The following is a 21336-nucleotide window of genomic DNA, read 5'->3' as shown; positions in this document are numbered from 1 at the left end:
ACACACACAGTGATACACATTGACACATACACACACACACAGTGATACACACTGACACACACACACACAGTGATACACACTGACACACACACACACCCAGTGACACACACAGTGATACACACTGACACACACACACAGTGATACATACTGACACACACAGTGACACACACTGACCCACACACACACACACAGTGATACACACTGACCCACACACACACACAGTGATGCACACTGACACACACACTCACACACAAAGTTACACGCACACATTGATACACACTGACACACACACACACACACACAGTTACACTGTCGCTCACACACGCAGTGATACACATTGACACACAAACACACACACACACACACAGTGATACACACTGACACACACAGTGACACGCACTGACACACACACACACAGAGTGATACACACTGACCCACACACACACACACACACAATGATGCACACTGACACACACACTCACACACAAAGTGACACACACACACACAGTGACACTGTCGCTCACACAAGCAGTGATACACACAGACACACACACACACAGCAGGACAGACAGATGTCACATACACACACACAGGACAGACAGATGTCACACACACACACACACAGGACAGACAGATGTCACACACACACAGACAGGACAGACAGATGTCACACACACACAGACAGGACAGACAGATGTCACACACACAGGACAGACAGATATCACACACACACAGGAAAGACAGATATCACACACACACACACACGACAGACAGGTATCACACACAGGACAGACAGGTATCTCACACAGGACAGACAGGTATCTCACACAGGACAGACAGACATCTCACACAGGACAGACAGACATCTCACACAGGACAGACAGACATCTCACACAGGACAGACAGACATCTCACACAGGACAGACAGACATCTCACACAGGACAGACAGACATCTCACACAGGACAGACAGACATCTCACACAGGACAGACAGACATCTCACACAGGACAGACAGACATCTCACACAGGACAGACAGACATCTCACACAGGACAGACAGATATGTCACACAGGACAGACAGATGTCACACACACAGGACAGACAGATGTCACACACACACACACAGGACAGACAGATGTCACACACACACACACAGGACAGACAGATGTCACACACACACACACAGGACAGACAGATGTCACACACACACACACAGGACAGACAGATGTCACACACACACACACAGGACAGACAGATGTCACACACACACACACAGGACAGACAGATGTCACACACACACACACAGGACAGACAGATGTCACACACACACACACAGGACAGACAGATGTCACACACACACACACAGGACAGACAGATGTCACACACACACACACAGGACAGACAGATGTCACACACACACACAGGACAGACAGATGTCACACACACACACAGAGGACAGACAGATGTCACACACACACACACAGGACAGACAGATGTCACACACACACACACACACACACAGGACAGACAGATGTCACACACAGGACAGACAGATGTCACACACACACACAGGACAGACAGATGTCACACACACACACACAGGACAGACAGATGTCACACACACACACACAGGACAGACAGATGTCACACACACACACACAGGACAGACAGATGTCACACACACACACACAGGACAGACAGATGTCACACACACAGGACAGACAGATATCACACACACACACACACACACACAGGAAAGACAGATATCACACTCACACACAGGACAGACAGGTATCACACACAGGACAGACAGGTATCTCACACAGGACAGACAGGTATCTCACACAGGACAGACAGGTATCTCACACAGGACAGACAGGTATCTCACACAGGACAGACAGGTATCTCACACAGGACAGACAGGTATCTCACACAGGACAGACAGGTATCTCACACAGGACAGACAGGTATCTCACACAGGACAGACAGGTATCTCACACAGGACAGACAGGTATCTCACACAGGACAGACAGGTATCTCACACAGGACAGACAGGTATCTCACACAGGACAGACAGGTATCTCACACAGGACAGACAGGTATCTCACACAGGACAGACAGGTATCTCACACAGGACCGACAGGTATCTCACACAGGACCGACAGGATCTCACACAGGACCGACAGGATCTCACACAGGACAGACAGTATCTCACACAGGACAGACAGGTATCTCACACAGGACAGACAGGTATCTCACACAGGACAGACAGGTATCTCACACAGGACAGACAGGTATCTCACACAGGACAGACTGGTATCTCACACGACAGACAGATATCTCACAGGACAGACAGATATCTCACAGGACAGACAGATATCTCACACAGGACAGACAGATATCTCACACAGGACAGACATATCTCACACAGGACAGACAGATATCTCACACAGGACAGACAGATATCTCACACAGGACAGACAGATATCTCACACAGGACAGACAGATATCTCACACAGGACAGACAGATATCTCACACAGGACAGACAGATATCTCACACAGGACAGACAGATATCTCACACAGGACAGACAGATATCTCACACAGGACAGACAGATATCTCACACAGGACAGACAGATATCTCACACAGGACAGACAGATATCTCACACAGGACAGACAGATATCTCACACAGGACAGACAGATATCTCACACACACACAGGACAGACAGATGTCACACACACACAGGACAGACAGATGTCACACACACACACAGGACAGACAGATGTCACACACACACACAGGACAGACAGATGTCACACACACAGGACAGACAGATATCACACACACACACACACACACACACAGGACAGACAGATATCACACACACAGGACAGACAGATATCTCACACACAGGAAAGACAGGTATCACACACAGGAAAGACAGGTATCACACACAGGACAGACAGGTATCTCACACAGGACAGACAGGTATCTCACACAGGACAGACAGGTATCTCACACAGGACAGACAGGTATCTCACACAGGACAGACAGGTATCTCACACAGGACAGACAGGTATCTCACACAGGACAGACAGGTATCTCACACAGGACAGACAGGTATCTCACACAGGACAGACAGGTATCTCACACAGGACAGACAGATATCTCACACAGGACAGACAGATATCTCACACAGGACAGACAGATATCTCTCACACACACACAGGACAGACAGATGTCTCTCACACACACAGGACAGACAGATGTCACACACACACACACAGGACAGACAGATATCACACACAGGAAAGACAGATATCACACACAGGACAGACAGATATCACACACAGGACAGACAGATATCACACACAGGACAGACAGATGTCACTCTCACACAGGACAGACAGGTATCTCACACAGGACAGACAGGTATCTCACACAGGACAGACAGGTATCTCACACAGGACAGACAGGTATCTCACACAGGACAGACAGGTATCTCACACAGGACAGACAGGTATCTCACACAGGACAGACAGGTATCTCACACAGGACAGACAGGTATCTCACACAGGACAGACAGATATCTCACACAGGACAGACAGATATCTCACACAGGACAGACAGATATCTCACACAGGACAGACAGATATCTCTCACACACACACAGGACAGAGATGTCACACACACACACACAGGACAGACAGATGTCACACACACACACACAGGACAGACAGATGTCACACACACACACAGACAGACAGATGTCACACACACACACACAGGACAGACAGATGTCACACACACACACACACAGGACAGACAGATGTCACACACACACACACAGGACAGACAGATGTCACACAGGACAGACAGATGTCACACAGGACAGACAGATGTCACACAGGACAGACAGATGTCACACAGGACAGACAGATGTCACACAGGACAGACAGATGTCACACAGGACAGACAGATGTCACACAGGACAGACAGATGTCACACAGGACAGACAGATGTCACACAGGACAGACAGATGTCACACAGGACAGACAGATGTCACACAGGACAGACAGATGTCACACAGGACAGACAGATGTCACACAGGACAGACAGATGTCACACACACACAGGACAGACAGGTATCACACACACACACAGGACAGACAGGTATCTCACACAGGACAGACAGGTATCTCACACAGGACAGACAGGTATCTCACACAGGACAGACAGGTATCTCACACAGGACAGACAAGTATCTCACACAGGACAGACAGGTATCTCACACAGGACAGACAGGTATCTCACACAGGACAGACAGGTATCTCACACAGGACAGACCGGTATCTCACACAGGACAGACAGGTATCTCACACAGGACAGACAGGTATCTCACACAGGACCGACAGGATCTCACACAGGACCGACAGGATCTCACACAGGACCGACAGGATCTCACACAGGACAGACAGGTATCTCACACAGGACAGACAGGTATCTCACACAGGACAGACAGGTATCTCACACAGGACAGACAGGTATCTCACACAGGACAGACAGGTATCTCACACAGGACAGACAGATATCTCACAGGACAGACAGATATCTCACAGGACAGACAGATATCTCACACAGGACAGACAGATATCTCACACAGGACAGACAGATATCTCACACAGGACAGACAGATATCTCACACAGGACAGACAGATATCTCACACAGGACAGACAGATATCTCACACAGGACAGACAGATATCTCACACAGGACAGACAGATATCTCACACAGGACAGACAGATATCTCACACAGGACAGACAGATATCTCACACAGGACAGACAGATATCTCACACAGGACAGACAGATATCTCACACAGGACAGACAGATATCTCACACAGGACAGACAGATATCTCACACAGGACAGACAGATATCTCACACAGGACAGACAGATATCTCACACAGGACAGACAGATATCTCACACACACACAGGACAGACAGATGTCACACACACACAGGACAGACAGATGTCACACACACACACACAGGACAGACAGATGTCACACACACACACAGGACAGACAGATGTCACACACACACACAGGACAGACAGATGTCACACACACACACAGGACAGACAGATGTCACACACACAGGACAGACAGATATCACACACACACACACACACAGGACAGACAGATATCACACACACAGGACAGACAGATATCTCACACACACAGGAAAGACAGGTATCACACACAGGAAAGACAGGTATCACACACAGGACAGACAGGTATCTCACACAGGACAGACAGGTATCTCACACAGGACAGACAGGTATCTCACACAGGACAGACAGGTATCTCACACAGGACAGACAGGTATCTCACACAGGACAGACAGGTATCTCACACAGGACAGACAGGTATCTCACACAGGACAGACAGATATCTCACACAGGACAGACAGATATCTCACACAGGACAGACAGATATCTCACACAGGACAGACAGATATCTCACACAGGACAGACAGATATCTCACACAGGACAGACAGATATCTCTCACACACACACAGGACAGACAGATGTCTCTCACACACACAGGACAGACAGATGTCACACACACACACAGGACAGACAGATATCACACACAGGAAAGACAGATATCACACACAGGACAGACAGATATCACACACAGGACAGACAGATGTCACACACAGGACAGACAGATGTCACACACACAGGACAGACAGATGTCACACACACACAGGACAGACAGATGTCTCACACACACACACAGGACAGACAGATGTCACACACACACACAGGACAGACAGATGTCACACACACACACACACAGGACAGACAGATGTCACACACACACACACACAGGACAGACAGATGTCACACACACACACAGGACAGACAGATGTCACACACACACACACAGAGGACAGACAGATGTCACACACACAGGACAGACAGATGTCACATACACAGGACAGACAGATGTCACACACACACACACACACACAGGACAGACAGATGTCACACACACACAGACAGGACAGACAGATGTCACACACACACAGACAGGACAGACAGATGTCACACACACAGGACAGACAGATATCACACACACACAGGAAAGACAGATATCACACACACACACACGACAGACAGGTATCACACACAGGACAGACAGGTATCACACACAGGACAGACAGGTATCTCACACAGGACAGACAGGTATCTCACACAGGACAGACCGGTATCTCACACAGGACAGACAGACATCTCACACAGGACAGACAGACATCTCACACAGGACAGACAGACATCTCACACAGGACAGACAGACATCTCACACAGGACAGACAGACATCTCACACAGGACAGACAGATATCTCACACAGGACAGACAGATATCTCACACAGGACAGACAGATATCTCACACAGGACAGACAGATATCTCACAGGACAGACAGATATCTCACACAGGACAGACAGATATCTCACACAGGACAGACAGATATCTCACACAGGACAGACAGATATCTCACACAGGACAGACAGATATGTCACACAGGACAGACAGATGTCACACACACAGGACAGACAGATGTCACACACACACACACAGGACAGACAGATGTCACACACACACACACAGGACAGACAGATGTCACACACACACAGGACAGACAGATGTCACACACACACACACAGGACAGACAGATGTCACACACACACAGGACAGACAGATGTCACACACACACACACAGGACAGACAGATGTCACACACACACACACAGGACAGACAGATGTCACACACACACAGGACAGACAGATGTCACACACACACACACAGGACAGACAGATGTCACACACACACACAGGACAGACAGATGTCACACACACACACACACACAGGACAGACAGATGTCACACACACACACACAGGACAGACAGATGTCACACACACACACACAGGACAGACAGATGTCACACACACACACACAGGACAGACAGATGTCACACACACACACACAGGACAGACAGATGTCACACACACACACACAGGACAGACAGATGTCACACACACACACACAGGACAGACAGATATCACACACACACAGGACAGACAGATGTCACACACACACAGGACAGACAGATGTCACACACAGGACAGACAGATGTCACACACACACACAGGACAGACAGATATCACACACACAAAGACGGACAGACAGGACAGGCAGACATGGTCAATAAAAAAGCTTGTCCCTTTTGATATTTCCATTTCTGTGTTATTGGCACAGAGTGAGGACTTGCCTGGTCTCAGCCAGGTTGGCTTCACACCCAGCCACAATGGGAGTTACCAGAGGCACCTTTGTCCTGGTTAGGAACTACCTGGCCTTGGGTTCGACAGCCATCCACCCACCCCCCTCAGACCCCATCCCTCACTAAGTCACAGCTCCTAATCCCTGTCTCAGTGTGTGGGGGGGGGGTCCGATTCCGAAGGCAGTGTCCCTTCACATCAAGCTGAAGGTGGTGATAACTTGGCAAGGGGACAGAGTGAGATTTCTCCCAATCAATTGCAGCGTTACTCGACTGGGGCAACGCAGCTCAGACAAGGCCAGGAGCTGGCGTTCTGGAGTAGAGAGTCACCCACTGTGCTGCCTCCATCCACCAGGCCTTTGGTGAGCAGGAGGTGATGTCGTGTCCACTGCTGCACCGTATACTCTTACCCTACACACTCTCAGCTCTCTGCTTTAGAAAGTTACTGGACTTCATGCTCCTGAACCTACACCTTGCGGGGGACTGAACAATTTTCCTCTGGGGGTGGCCCATGCTCTGTAAGAAATGGGTTATTTGTACCTGAAAGCGTTTGTTTGTTTCGAGTACAACAATCCACATTTTCCCTGAAAGCTTTCCCGGGCAAATCCATTCAGCAAATACTGACCTACTGCCACCAACTGGGCTTCATTATTGGGTTTTATATCAGTCTCCTTCTCTTGCTCAGGCTGAGGTAGTATACTTCCTTCCGTGCTATCAGAACGAGTAACTGGAGGACGGTGAGTTGATTCAATAATGAACGACTGTTCTGGAGCAATTGAGACGCGCTTAAATGAGTTTCTCCTTCTGCCCATTTCCTCTCCTGTTTGATCCTCTGTTTTTGACTTTTCCTGGCCTGACGTTCCGTCCTGACTGTGTAACACCTTCGCTGTCCTGGACTGCTCTCCCTTCAGTATGGAACGCCACTTCACAATTGCCTTGTGCCCTGAGCTAAGTGCGTCATTAAACTGGGGCGCTGGTCTCATGATTGCTACGTACTGGAAGTCAGGAGGCTCCTTTAAAGCCGGGTCCATCGGCACACCTTCAGAAAAGACAATGTCACAGGTGAACTTGACATTCGGCTATCTATCATCGCGAGAGGCGAAAGTTGGTATTCCACAACCTTCATTTTCAAAAATAAAGAGCTCCAGTTGACAGACACAAACCTGGGAAATTAGAGGGGAGACAGTGGTAACATCACTGGACTAGTAATCCAGAGGCCCAGACTCAGTGTACATCTATAAATGGGGATAGCTGGGACACTGGTGGGGGTGAGGGTGTTGGAGTAGTGTTTGATTGCGAACAAAGTCAATAAACTCCCCCCATTAAGGAAAGGAGCCATATCCTAGTTTGAGCTTCGCCTACCAGCGTGGAACCGACTAACGGCACTGTCACTGAGCTCATAATCTAGAGGCCCCAGGCTCTGGGGGACACGGGTTCAAACCCCACCACGGCAGCTGGTGGAATTTAAATTCAGTTAATAAAAATCTGGAATTGAAAGCTAGTCTCAGTGAGGGTGACCATGACAATTATCACCGATCATCGTAAAGCCCATCTGGTTCACTGATGCCCTCTTGGGGAAGGAAATCTGCCGCCCTCACCCGGTCTGGCCTACATGTGACTCCAGACCCACAGCAATGCAGTTGACTCTTAACCACCCTCTGAAATGGCCAGATGAGGCACTCAGTTCAAGGGCAATTAGGGATGGGCAAAAAATATTGCCCACATTCCTTGCAAGAATTTAAAAAAATTAAGTTTGCAGAATTGGCAGCACGGTGGCGCAATGGTTAGCACTGCTGTCTCACAGCGCCAGGGGCCCGGGTTCAATTCCAGCCTCAGATCACTGTCTGTGTGGAGGTTGCACGTTCTACCCGTGTCTGCGTGGGTTTTCCCCGGGGTGCTCCGGTTTCCTCCCACAGTCCGAAAGATGTGCTGGTTAGGTTGATTTGGCCGTGCTAAATTCTCCCTAGTGTCAGGGAGATTAGCAGGGTAAATAAGTAGAGTTCCAGTGATAGGGTCTGGGTGGGATTGTGGTCGGTGCAGACGCGATGGGCTGAACGGCCTCCTTCTGCACTGTAGGGATTCCATGATTCTATGAATTGGATACTGATCAAATTGGCACAGCTTTCCCATTTTACTTGACCTTACAGGGTTGTACTTTAACAGTTTGACCCTGTGGCTACAAGATTTAGAATTGGGTGTCCAATGGGGTTGGCGTGTTTGGGGGGGGGGTAATTATGAGGGTAAGTGATTAAAAACCAGCTTGCGGTAGACATCTAAGATTGACAAATCACTTATGGGAAACATGGGCATTTGTATAGTTTGCATGTCCTCGGGATATACAAAACCCAATCCGGTTCTTTTGAAACATCGTAATGGAGGGAAATGAAGCAAGCTGGGCAATTTGAGAGAGACTGGCGGAATGATGATGTTGTCCAGGTCAACTGGGCGGAACTGCCCTGCCCCTCCTCAAATAATGCCACGGAATCTTTCCCCCTCCTTCTGTTGGGGCAGCTGAGGCCTCCCTTCGGGCGGCACGGTAGCACAGTGGTTAGCACTGCTGCTTCACAGCTCCAGGGACCTGGGTTCGATTCCCGGCTTGGGTCACTGTCTGTGTGGAGTTTGCACATTCTCCCCATGTCTGCGTGGGTTTCCTCTGGGAGCTCCGGTTTCCTCCCACAGTCCAAAGATGTGCGGGTTAGGTTGATTGGCCATTCTAAATTGCCCCTTAGTGTCCCGGGATGCATAGGTTAGAGGGATTAGTGGGTAAATATGTAGGGATATGGGGGTAGGGCCTAGGTGGGATTGTGGTCGGTGCAGACTTGATGGGCCGAATGGCCTCTTTCTGCACTGTAGGATTCTATGATTCCCTTAACATCGCGTCACTGCACCTCAGGCAATGCTGCACTCTGTTGGTACGGGCATGGAAGCTCAAACCGGATAACAGCCTCAAGTTTATTCATTAGTGTCACAAGTAGGCTGACATTAACACTGCAATGAAGTTACTGTGAAATTCCCCGAGTCGCCACACTTTGGCGCCTGTTTGGGTGCACCGAGGGAGAATTTAGCATCATAGAATCCCTACAGTGCAGAAGGAGGCCATTTGGCCCATCGGGTCTGTACCGACCACAATCCCACCCAGGCCCTATTCCCATGCATGTACCCGAGCTAGTCCCCCTGACGCTAAGGGGCAATTTAGCACAGCAAATCCACCTAAACCGCACATCTTTGGACTGTGGGAGGAAACCGGAGCACGCGGAGGAAACCCACGCAGACACGGGGAGAACGTGCAGACTCCACACAGACAGTGACCCAAGCCGGGAATCGAACCTGGGTCCCTGGCGCTGTGAGGCAGCAGTGCTAACCACCGTGCCGCCCTAAGTGTTGAGAGTTGTCCTGGAAACCCACGAGGGAGTGTTACCACTCAGCCAAAGTTGCAGTATTTCTTTTTTGATTGTTTTGAAGCCTTTGAAGTTTTTTTTTGGGAGGGCGGGGGGAATATATCTTTCAGTTCCCTATTTTAGCAACAAAAACTTTGGGAGGAAGTCAGAGCTCATAAAACCGAGACAACTAAACCAGTTAAAAAATAAGTTATCCTGAACAATAAACTGGAACTAACAAGTCAAACAAGGCAGGTCTAAACTAAATAGATTGGTCAGATAGTTTCCAAACATGGAAGAGTTGAAGGGATAAACTTTGTACAGGTCCAGAGACCTTTTTCAGAAAGCCTAGGTTGGGGCTGCCTGCGTTTGGGTATTCAGATATCCCTGGGGTTTGGATGTGATACACATAGCATTTATGGAGGTTTGGGGCATATTTACATCACAGTAGACTAAGTCTAGGTTAGCCACAATCTACAAACACTGCACTGTTTCTCCATTTGCCGACTCTCGCACTTATCTGCCAACACCTGGAATATAATTACATTGCTTTATTCATGTAGAAATTAAACACACAATCGTTAGGAAGGAATTCACCCGGACAGCGTCACCCCGACAGTGCAGCACTCCCCTGCTACCGCACTGGGAGTGTCACCCCGACAGTGCAGCACTCCCCTGCTACTGCACTGGGAGTGTCACCCCGACAGTGCAGCACTCCCCTGCTACCGCACTGGGAGTGTCACCCCGACAGTGCAGCACTCCCCTGCTACTGCCCTGGGAGTGTCACCCCGACAGTGCAGCACTCCCCTGCTACTGCCCTGGGAGTGTCACCCCGACAGTGCAGCACTCCCCTGCTACTGCCCTGGGAGTGTCACCCTGACAGTGCAGCACTCCCGTGCTACTGCCCTGGGAGTGTCACTGTAGACAGTGCGCTCCAGGCTCTGAAAGGGGTTTTGAACTTGGAGATAAATCTGTGACCTATGGCTGAATCCTGAATGATTTAATTTTAACCGGGAAATAAATTGAGGGCGGCTTCACAGAACCTTGGCAGGTTCAACACTAGCGACAGAAACACGATGGGTTCACCCAGGTTACCACTTGCTTCCATTACAATATTCCTGCTATTTTTCAGTTGCTGTGCATTGGAGAGAGATCAGCACTTGAAGTTCCCTCTCTGTTATCGCACAGTCTGCCGTGAACAGTTTCACAAATAACTCTCTCAGTTCCTGCCTTGGCAGGATTGAGTGGCCACTTGACGTTTTGGGATGAGCCCCCAGCACACTAGTAAACACCACTGTGCCCATTGGCATGTCCACTGAGAGCTGGGTAACTATAGCACTGACCCCACTCCCCCAACTGAACCACGATCTCTTCCCCCACACACCTCACTTTCCATTGGCCACCCACTGCCCCCCCACACTGCTCCCCACACCTCCCCCACTCTTCCCATTGGCCACCCTTCTCTTCCTCCAACCCCAAACAGCCACCCCAATCGCCATAAGAAGGGGCTTCCCTTCACCCAACTCCACTGTACTCGACCAAGAGGATTCCTGAACAGCTCCATTGTACACTTTCCGACTTGACCCAAGTCAGGAAGTCGGGGCTCCCGATAAAGGGAAGCTCTAAGGAGCAGAGCAACAGCCCGACTGCCAATTCCCCAAAATTCTGACCTTTTATTCTCCTTTGTAAAGGTGACAATAATCTGTATGAATTCCCCCCAATCCCCCCGACAACCCCAACTCATCAGAGTCATAGAAGTTTACAACATGGAAACAGACCCTTCAGCCCAACTTGTCCATGCCACCCTTTTTTTTAAAACCACTAATCTAGTCCCAATTGCCCACATTTGGCCCATATCCCTCAATACCCATCGTACTAATGTAACTGTACAAATGTTTTTTAAAAGACAAAACTGTACCGACCTCTGGCAGCTTGTTTCAGACACTCACCACCCTCAATGTGAAAACATTGCCCCTCTGGACACTTTAGTATCTCTCCCCTCTCACCTTAAACCTATGCCCTCTAGTTTTAGACCCCCCTACCTTTGGGAAAAGATATTGACTATCTACCTTGTCTATGCCCCTCATTATTTTATAGACCTCTATAAGATCACTCCTAAGTCTCCTACACTCCAGGGAAAGAAGTCCCAGTCTATCCAATCTCTCCTTATAACTCAATCCATCAAGTCCCGGTAACATCCTAGTAAATATTTTCTGCACTCTTTCTTGTTTAATACTATCATTTCTATAATAGGGTGACCAGAACTGTACACAGTATTCCAAGTGTGGCCTGACCAATGTTTTGTACAACTTCAACAAGACATCCCAACTCCTGTTTTTAATGTTCTGACCGATGAAACCGAGCATGCCGAATGCCTTCTTCACCACTCTGTCCACCTGTGACTCCACTTTCAAGGAGCTGTGAACCTGTACCCCACATCTCTGTTCTATAACTCTCCCCAACGCCCTACCATTCGACCTACCAAAATGCATCACCTCGCATTTATCTAAATTAAACTCCATCTGCCATTCATCAGCCCACTGGCCCAATTGATCAAGATCCTGTTACAATCCTAGATAACCTTCTTCACTGTCCACCATGCCACCAATCTTGTGTCATCTGCAAACCTACTAACCATTCCTCCTAAATTCTCATCCAAATCATTAATATAAATGACAAATAACAGTGGACGCAGCACTGATCCCTGAGGCACACTGCTGGTCACAGGCCTCAGTTTGAAAAACAACCCTCTGGCTCCTGTCAAGAATGATGTGGGACTTTAACCTGGTGTTGTTAAACTTCTTACTGTGTTTATCCTGTCAAGAAGCCAATTTTGTATCCAATTGGCTACCTCACCCTGGATCCCGTGAGATTTAACCTTATGCAACAAACTATCACCTGGGTCATCGATCTAAATATACATCAATGCAAGTCAGTAAAAGACAAATGTATTTACAATGCAAAAGCTTCGTAATATGAGCTGTGGATATTGCATCTATCTGAAGCTCGGCATGTACTCGGTAACTGAATCTTTTTGATCTAGATAGCTCTTTGCAAAGCTGAAGCATCAGAGGACAAAAGAACCAAGTGAGGATCCTCACTCAGGGGAACATTTACTATGGACCAGCAAGCAAAAATGTACCCCACAGGGAGGCAAACATGACTAAAGAGGGCATTACTTTTAAACATATAACGGGCATGTCCATGGGGTGGCACAGTGGTTAGCACTGCAGCCTCACAGCGCCAGGAGCCAGGGTTCGATTTCTGGCTCGGGTCACTGTCTGTGTGGAGTTTGCACATTCTCCCCGTGTCTGCGTGGGTTTCCTCCGGGTGCTCCGGTTTCCTCCCACAGTCTGAAAGGCGTGCTGGTTAGGGTGCATTGACCATGCTAACCTGTGTTGAAGTGGGGGTGGGGGGGGGGGGGGGGCTGGTGTTGAACCTCCCCCGGCAGCGAGTTCCAGGCACCCACCATCCTCTGCGTAAAAACCTTGCCTCATACATCTCCCTTAAACACCTTGCCCCTCGCACCTTAAACCTGTGCCCCCGAGTAATTGACTCTTCCACCCTGGGAAAAAGCTTCTGACTATCTACTCTGCCCGTGCCCCTCAAAACTAGGATCATAGCTAGGGTGTAGAGAAAGATCAACTTAATGCAGGGTAGGTCCATTCAAAAGTCTGACGGCAGCAGGGAAGAGGCTGTTCTTGAGTCGGTTGGTACGTGACCTCAGACTTTTGTATCTTTTACCCGACGGAAGGTGGAAGAGAGAATGTCCGGGTGTGTGGGGTCCTTAATTATGCTGGCTGCTTTGCCGAGGCAGCGGGGAGTGTAGACAGAGTCAATGGATGGGAGGCTGGTTTGCGTGATGGACTGGGCTACACTCACGACCCTGGATTTCCATCTTAAAAACGAGACATCTAATTGTTAAGCCGTGTGCCCCCCCCCCATCCCCTTTAAAGTCTACCCCACGAAGGGTAATAGCCTCCTGGCATCCACCCTGTCAAGTCCCCTCAGGACCTCGTATGTTTCAATGGGAATCTCCTTCTGGAATTTCATAAAGCAGCATTACATATTTGACACAAAGACCTGCAGGGAGGGATGAGGACAAGTGAGATGTTATAAAGAGCGAATTCAAAGGGGACGCAGTGGGGTTGAATGAAGGAATTCCGGAGTTTATGGTCTCAGTAACAGAAGGCATAGTCGCAGTGATTGACATTAAGCAGGTGTTGAATTCTTTAGTACTGAGAGGTACCCTCGAGAGCTCTCTACAGCCAGGTGTCAGGGAACAGGCGTCACCGGGAATTTAGAAGAATGAGGGGAGATCAAATTGAGGTCTACAAGATGAGGAAAGATATGGATAAAGTAGACGTGGAGCGGATGCTTCCTCTTGTGGGGCATTCTTGGGCGAGAGGTCATAGTCTGAGGATAAGGGGTAACAAATTTAAAACAGAGTTGAGGAGAAACTACTTCTCCCAAAGGGTTGTGAATCTGTGGAATTCGCTACCCCAAAGTGCGGTGGACGCTGGGACAGTGAGTAAATTTGAGGAGTTAGACAGACTTTTAATTGGTAATGGGTTGAAGGGGGAGAAGGCAGGAAAATGGGGATGAGGAGCATATCAGCCAGGATCGAATGGCGGAGCGAACTCGATGGGCCGAATGGTCTAATTCTGCTCCTAGATTTTATGAACACATCTTTATTCAGTCTACTCACTCCACACTCCAAACGTGGACTGTCCACTCTGGGCAGTTCCTGGTCAGCTCACCCCACACCCAGGGCCACCTCACCCCACTGCCTTAAAGGGGCCACACCCCAACATACATAACAGGATGTAGAACAGACTAGGATTTGTGGAGTGCAGAGGTCGCTGAGGGTTACAGAGCTGACGGTGATTAGAGAGAGAGAGAGAGCAGCGGCTGGGGGAAGAGATCGTGGCGCAGCCAGACCGGGAGCTAAAGCAGGGCAGCAAGCACAGGAGTGATGGGCCAGAGGGGGTTCTGGCAGCCAGGAGAGGAGCTCTGGTCAGACCCCATTTGGAGCATTGTGAGCAGTTTTGGGCCCTGTATCTAAGGAAGGATGTGCTGGCCTTGGAAAGAGTCCAGAGGAGGTTCACAAGAATGATCCCTGGAATGAAGAGCTTGTCGTATGAGGAACGGTTGAGGACTCTGGGTATGTACTCATCGGAGTTTAGAAGGATGAGGGGGGGATCTTATTGAAACTTACAGGATACTGCGAGGCCTGGATAGAGCGGACGTGGAGAGGATGTTTCCACTAGTAGGAAAAACTAGAACCAGAGGCACAACCTCAGGCTAAAGGGACGATCCTTTAAAACAGAGATGAGGAGGAATTTCTTCAGCCAGAGAGTGGTGAATCTGTGAAACTCTTTGCCGCAGAAGGCTGTGGAGGCCGGGTCATTGAGTGTCTTTAAGACAGAGATAGATAGGTTCTTGATTAATAGGGGGATGAGGGGTTATGGGGAAAAGGCAGGAGAATGGGGATGAGAAAAATATCAGCCATGATTGAATGGTGGAGCAGACTCGATGGGCCGAGTGGCCTCATTCTGCTCCTATGTTTTGTGGTTCAAGCTGACAAGTCGGCCACAAGAGCCTCGCGATAGATGGGGCTCCGAGTAACAAAGACTGAAATGAAGGGTTTGAGCAGCTGACGAGCTGGGGACAGGGGACACGGTGGAGGTGGAAGGGGGCGATCTTGGTGATGGAGGGGACGTGGAGTCGCAGGGCCATGTGTGAACAATCTGCTTCAGCACAGGACTCTGGAGGTCAGACATGCGATGTGGGGCGTGAGCGTTTTATCCAGAATGGGTGGCATCAGGAAATCTGCCCAGGCTGCTTTCCGAAGGGGCACCGTAGTCAGGAACGTGTGTTAGAAAGCCCGAGATAATGGCCTTCTCCTGGCAGTGCGACACTGACACCTGTAGGTGGGTCCGCAGCACTGCGCACCAGCCTTTAACCACTTCACATAGAAACCCTACAGTGCAGAAAGAGGCCATCTGGCCCATCGAGTCTGCACCAACCACAATCCCACCCAGGCCTTACCCCCATATCCCTACACATTTATCCGCTAATCCCTCTAACCTACGCATCTTAGGATACTAAGGGGCAATTTTAGCACGGCCAATCAACCTAACCTGCACATCTTTGGACTGGGGGAGGAAACCGGAGCACCCGGAGGAAACCCACGCAGACACGGGGAGAACGTGCAGACTCCACACAGACAGTGACCCAAGCCGGGAATCGAACCCAGGTCCCTGGAGCATGGAGAATTTAGCACGGCCAATGCACCTAACCAACATGTCTTTCAGACTGTGGTAGGAAACTGGCGCACCTGGAGGAAACCCACGCAGACACGGGGAGAACGTGCAGACTCCACACAGACTGTCACCCAAGCCGGGAATCGAACCCAGGTCCCTGGAGCATGGAGAATTTAGCACGGCCAATGCACCTAACCAACATGTCTTTCAGACTGTGGTAGGAAACTGGAGCACCTGGAGGAAACCCACGCAGACACGGGGAGAACGTGCAGACTCCGCACAGACAGTGACCCAGGCCGGGAATCGAACCCGGGTCCCTGGCGCCGAGAGGCAGCAGTGCTAACCACTGCACAGTGACCAAGGCCGGGAATCGAACCCGGGTCCCTGGCACCGAGAGGCAGCGGTGCTAATCACTGCACAGTGACCCAGGCCGGGAATCGAACCGGGGTCCCTGGCACCGAGAGGCAGCGGTGCTAATCACTGCACAGTGACCCAGGCCGGGAATCGAACCGGGGTCCCTGGCACCGAGAGGCAGCGGTGCTAACCACTGCACAGTGACCCAGGCCGGGAATCGAACCCGGGTCCCTGGCACCGTGGTGCAGCGGTGCTAACCACTGCACAGTGACCCAGGCCGGGAATCGAACCCGGGTCCCTGGCACCAAGGTGCAGCGGTGCTAACCACTGCACAGTGACCCAGACTGGGAATTGAACCCGGGTCCCTGGCGCCAAGAGGCAGCGGTGCTAACCCACTGTGCTGCTCCCGATTACCTTTCGACCAGTTATTCTATCAGAAACCTTATTCCGTTGAAAATCTGAGAAGCGTGTTATTTTCCAATTGCAGTAATTACGTCCAAAATGTGCCCAGTATCACGAGAAGGGTTTACAGTCCTCCCACTGAGCTCCAAACAATTAGACATACTGTGCAGTAACAGCAGGTTATTCAAATGTATAAAAAGCAAACTCTATAAATGGGACTGTTCATGTGGTCTCCCCTGCATTGTGACTCAGTCGCAGTAATTAGGCAAATGAATGAGAATCTCCTCTGTTTAACAACATTGCTTCTATATTTCAGCCACAATGTTTGCCAAACAACTGAGGAGGAAAACACAGTTTGCTTAAACATATGTATTTAAACTGTTTCTGATGCTGTCCCTAACAGCAAACAGTAATCCACAAAGCCTCGTGGGTGAAGTGCAGCATTGGAAGCTATCGCTACTCAGTCCCATTTATTTGCAGACTGAACCATAGCAAGCGTACATCTCCGAACTCAATTCTCTTTATATGTGCTCGAATTAGACCCCCAATTAATGGCCCCCATCTGCATATAAACACAATTAGCAACAGGGCGGATCGTTACTGCGTCCCCCCCCCCCCCCCCCCCCCAAGGCAGTCCACAATACACCGCCTTCCAGAGACCATTTTGCCAACTGCCTCGATCACTTTCCCGTAGACCACTGGGCCAACCCTTCCCTGAAGGGTCATCCCTGCCCCAGCCCTGAACTCATATCTGTCTCCAGTTTCCTATCCCCTCACTGAACCCATTCTGTCCCAACTCCCACAAAGCAGGAGGGAGGGGGAGAGATGGCAGCTGATAACCAGCAGTGCTCAATGTGCTAAAAACATTCGAGAGGCCCTATTCCATAGAATCCTACAGCGCAGAAGGAGGCCATTCGGCCCCTTGAGTCTGCACCAACCACAATCCCACCCAGGCTCAATCCCCGCAACCCCACATATTTACCCTGCTAATCCCTCTAACATCTGCAACCCAGGACACTAAGGGGCAATTTAGCTTGGCCAATCAACCTAACCTACACATCTTTCGATTGTGGGAGGAAATCGGAGCACCCGGAGGAAACCCACGCAGACATGGGGAGAACGTGCAAACTCTACACGGACAGTGACCCAAGCTGGGAATCCAATCTGGGTCCCTGGTGCTGTGAGGCAGCAGTGCTAACCACTGTGTCGCCTTTCCAGTGAATAACACGCGTCGATAACACGGGGCGGCACGGTAGCAGAGTGGTTAGCACTGCTGCTTCACAGCTCCAGGGACCTGGGTCCGATTCCCGGCTCAGGTCACTGTCTGTGTGGAGTTTGCACATTCTCCTCGTGTCTGCGTGGGTTTCCTCCGGGTGCTCCGGTTTCCTCCCACAGTCCAAAGATGTGCGGGTTAGGTTGATTGGCCATGCTAAAATTGCTCTTAGTGTCCTGAGATGCGTAGGTTTGAGGGATTAGCGGGTAAATGTGTCGGGATATGAGGGTAGGGTCTGGGTGGGATTGCGGTCGGTGCAGACTCGATGGGCCAAATGGCCTCTTTCTGTACTGTTGGGTTCCTATGATTCTATGAACGTGCAAACTCCACACAGACAGTGACCCAAGCTGGGAATCGAATCCGGGTCCCTGGTGCTGTGAGGCAGCAGTGCTAACCACTGTGCCGCCCTTCCAGTGAATAACACGTGTCGATATAGCACCTTGAATAGAGTAAGGTGACTCGAAGGCGTTTTGCAGGCATGGTATCAAATAACATTTGGCACTGAGGCACGTAAAGGAATGTTAGGACAGATAATCAAGAGATAGATTTTAAAGAGTATCTTAATGGAGAACAGAAAGGAAAGACAGCGAGGTTTAGGGAGAAAGTTCCAAAGCAGAGGGTGCTGGCAGCTGAAGGCACGGCCGCCAACGGTGATTAAAACCAGTGTTATGCAATGCAAGGGATGAGAATTGGAAGAGTGCAGGGGATCTCAGAGGGCAAGAGCACTGGAAGGGTTTGCAGAGATAGGGAAGGATAAACTTTAAAAATCGATGATGTGGAGTTGGACTGGGGTGGGCACAGGAAGAAGTCTCACAACACCAGGTGAAAGTCCAACAGGTTTATTTGGAATCGTGAGCTTTCGGAGCGCTGCTCCTTCATCAGGTGAGTGGTGGTCATCGCTCCGAGAGCTCGTGATTCCAAATAAACCTGCTGGGCTTTAGCCTAGTGTTGTGAGACTACTTACTTCAAAAATCGAGGTGCTGTTTAACCGGGAGACAATGTAGATCAGCGAGGGCAGTAGGTGAACCTGATGTGAGTGAAGATGGAAGCATGGATGAGCCTCTGTTTGTGAAAGATGGAAGGGAGGTGACCAGCCAGGCGTGTGTTGGAACTGTCTAGTCTGGAGGTAGCAAAACAAGGGTGAGGATTGAGGCAGAGTAGAGCGGAGGCAGGGTCGGCAGTCGAACAATGTCACCCAGATGGAAATAACGGCTGGGCCATGTGGTGAGAAGCTCCTTTCAGGGGCAAGTACAATTCCCAGGTCACAAACCTGTCTGTCCCAGTCTCAGACAGCTGCCAGTGAGCAGAAGAAAGAATCAAGAACAGTCCAGCACAGGGACAGGCCCTTCGGCCCTCCAAGCCTGCGCCGATCATGATGCCTGCCTAAAGTAAAACCATATGCACTTAGAGTCCGTATCCTTCCATTCCCATCCTATTCATGTATTTGTCTAGTTGCCTCTTAAACGCCGCTATCGTACCTGCTCCCACCACCTCCCCGGGCAGCGCGTTCCAGACATTCGCCACCCTCTGTGTAAAAAACTTGCCTCGCACATCTCCTCTAAACTTTTCCCCACGCACCTTAAACCTGTGCCCCCGAGTACTTGACTTTTCTACCCTAGGAAAGAGCATCTGACTATCCACTCTGTCCATGCCACTCACAGTCTTGTAAACCTCTATCAGGTCACCCCTCAACCTCCATCGTTCCAATGGGGTCATTGGTTAAGGAATGGGGGGGAGGGGGAGCAGTGATAAAGACAATAGCTCCACAGTCTTCACAATATTTAGTTTGGAGAAATCTTTGCTCATCCAGGACTGGCTGCCAGACAAGTCTGACAATTTCCACGGGCTTGAAGAGCTGATGCAGAGGTAGCTGGACGCCGGTTTACATAGAGTGGCTGTATGAACCCTGAGAAGCGTGTCACTCTCGCAGCACAGGAACAGTCATTACATTTCAGAAAATCTGACCTTGCTTTGCTATCAACTGCTTCCTTTCTACCCCAAATTCCTTGCCCACAGTGGGCTCGAAGGGCCGGATGGGCTACTTCTGGCTCCTGGTTTGTGTGTTCACATTTACACACCAGTGTTTAGGATTTTAAAAATACGCAATAAAGCCAGCATGGTCGCCAGCACATACTCACTTTTATGGGAAACAGTACCAACAATGACATATGCAACTCATTTTATAATGCCTTACAGTGATGAAGTTGTGAAGGGGCTTTAATGACTCATAGCAGGATCAAAGGCCTCCTGCACTCGCACTGATTTGGTTTCAGTCAAGGGAGGTAGAGGTTTCCACTGTGATAATAAA

General features: G+C 49.8%; 1 protein-coding gene across 1 annotated transcript in view; it reads right to left on the bottom strand.

The window, feature by feature from the left end:
- pnpla6 (patatin-like phospholipase domain containing 6) overlaps nucleotides 1–21336 on the bottom strand; it is a 199900-nt gene that overhangs the window by 99624 nt on the left and 78940 nt on the right. Inside the window, exon 13 of the mRNA XM_078235102.1 lies at nucleotides 7927–8395. Within this exon, the coding sequence (XP_078091228.1) occupies nucleotides 7927–8395 (469 nt within the window). The remainder of the gene's footprint in view (nucleotides 1–7926; nucleotides 8396–21336) is intronic.

The sequence above is a fragment of the Mustelus asterias genome, chromosome 19 (genome assembly GCF_964213995.1).
Source record: "Mustelus asterias chromosome 19, sMusAst1.hap1.1, whole genome shotgun sequence".
Classification (NCBI taxonomy): domain Eukaryota; kingdom Metazoa; phylum Chordata; class Chondrichthyes; order Carcharhiniformes; family Triakidae; genus Mustelus; species Mustelus asterias.
Note: the sequence above shows the minus strand (reverse complement) of the source record. Positions and strands in the feature narration are given on the sequence as shown.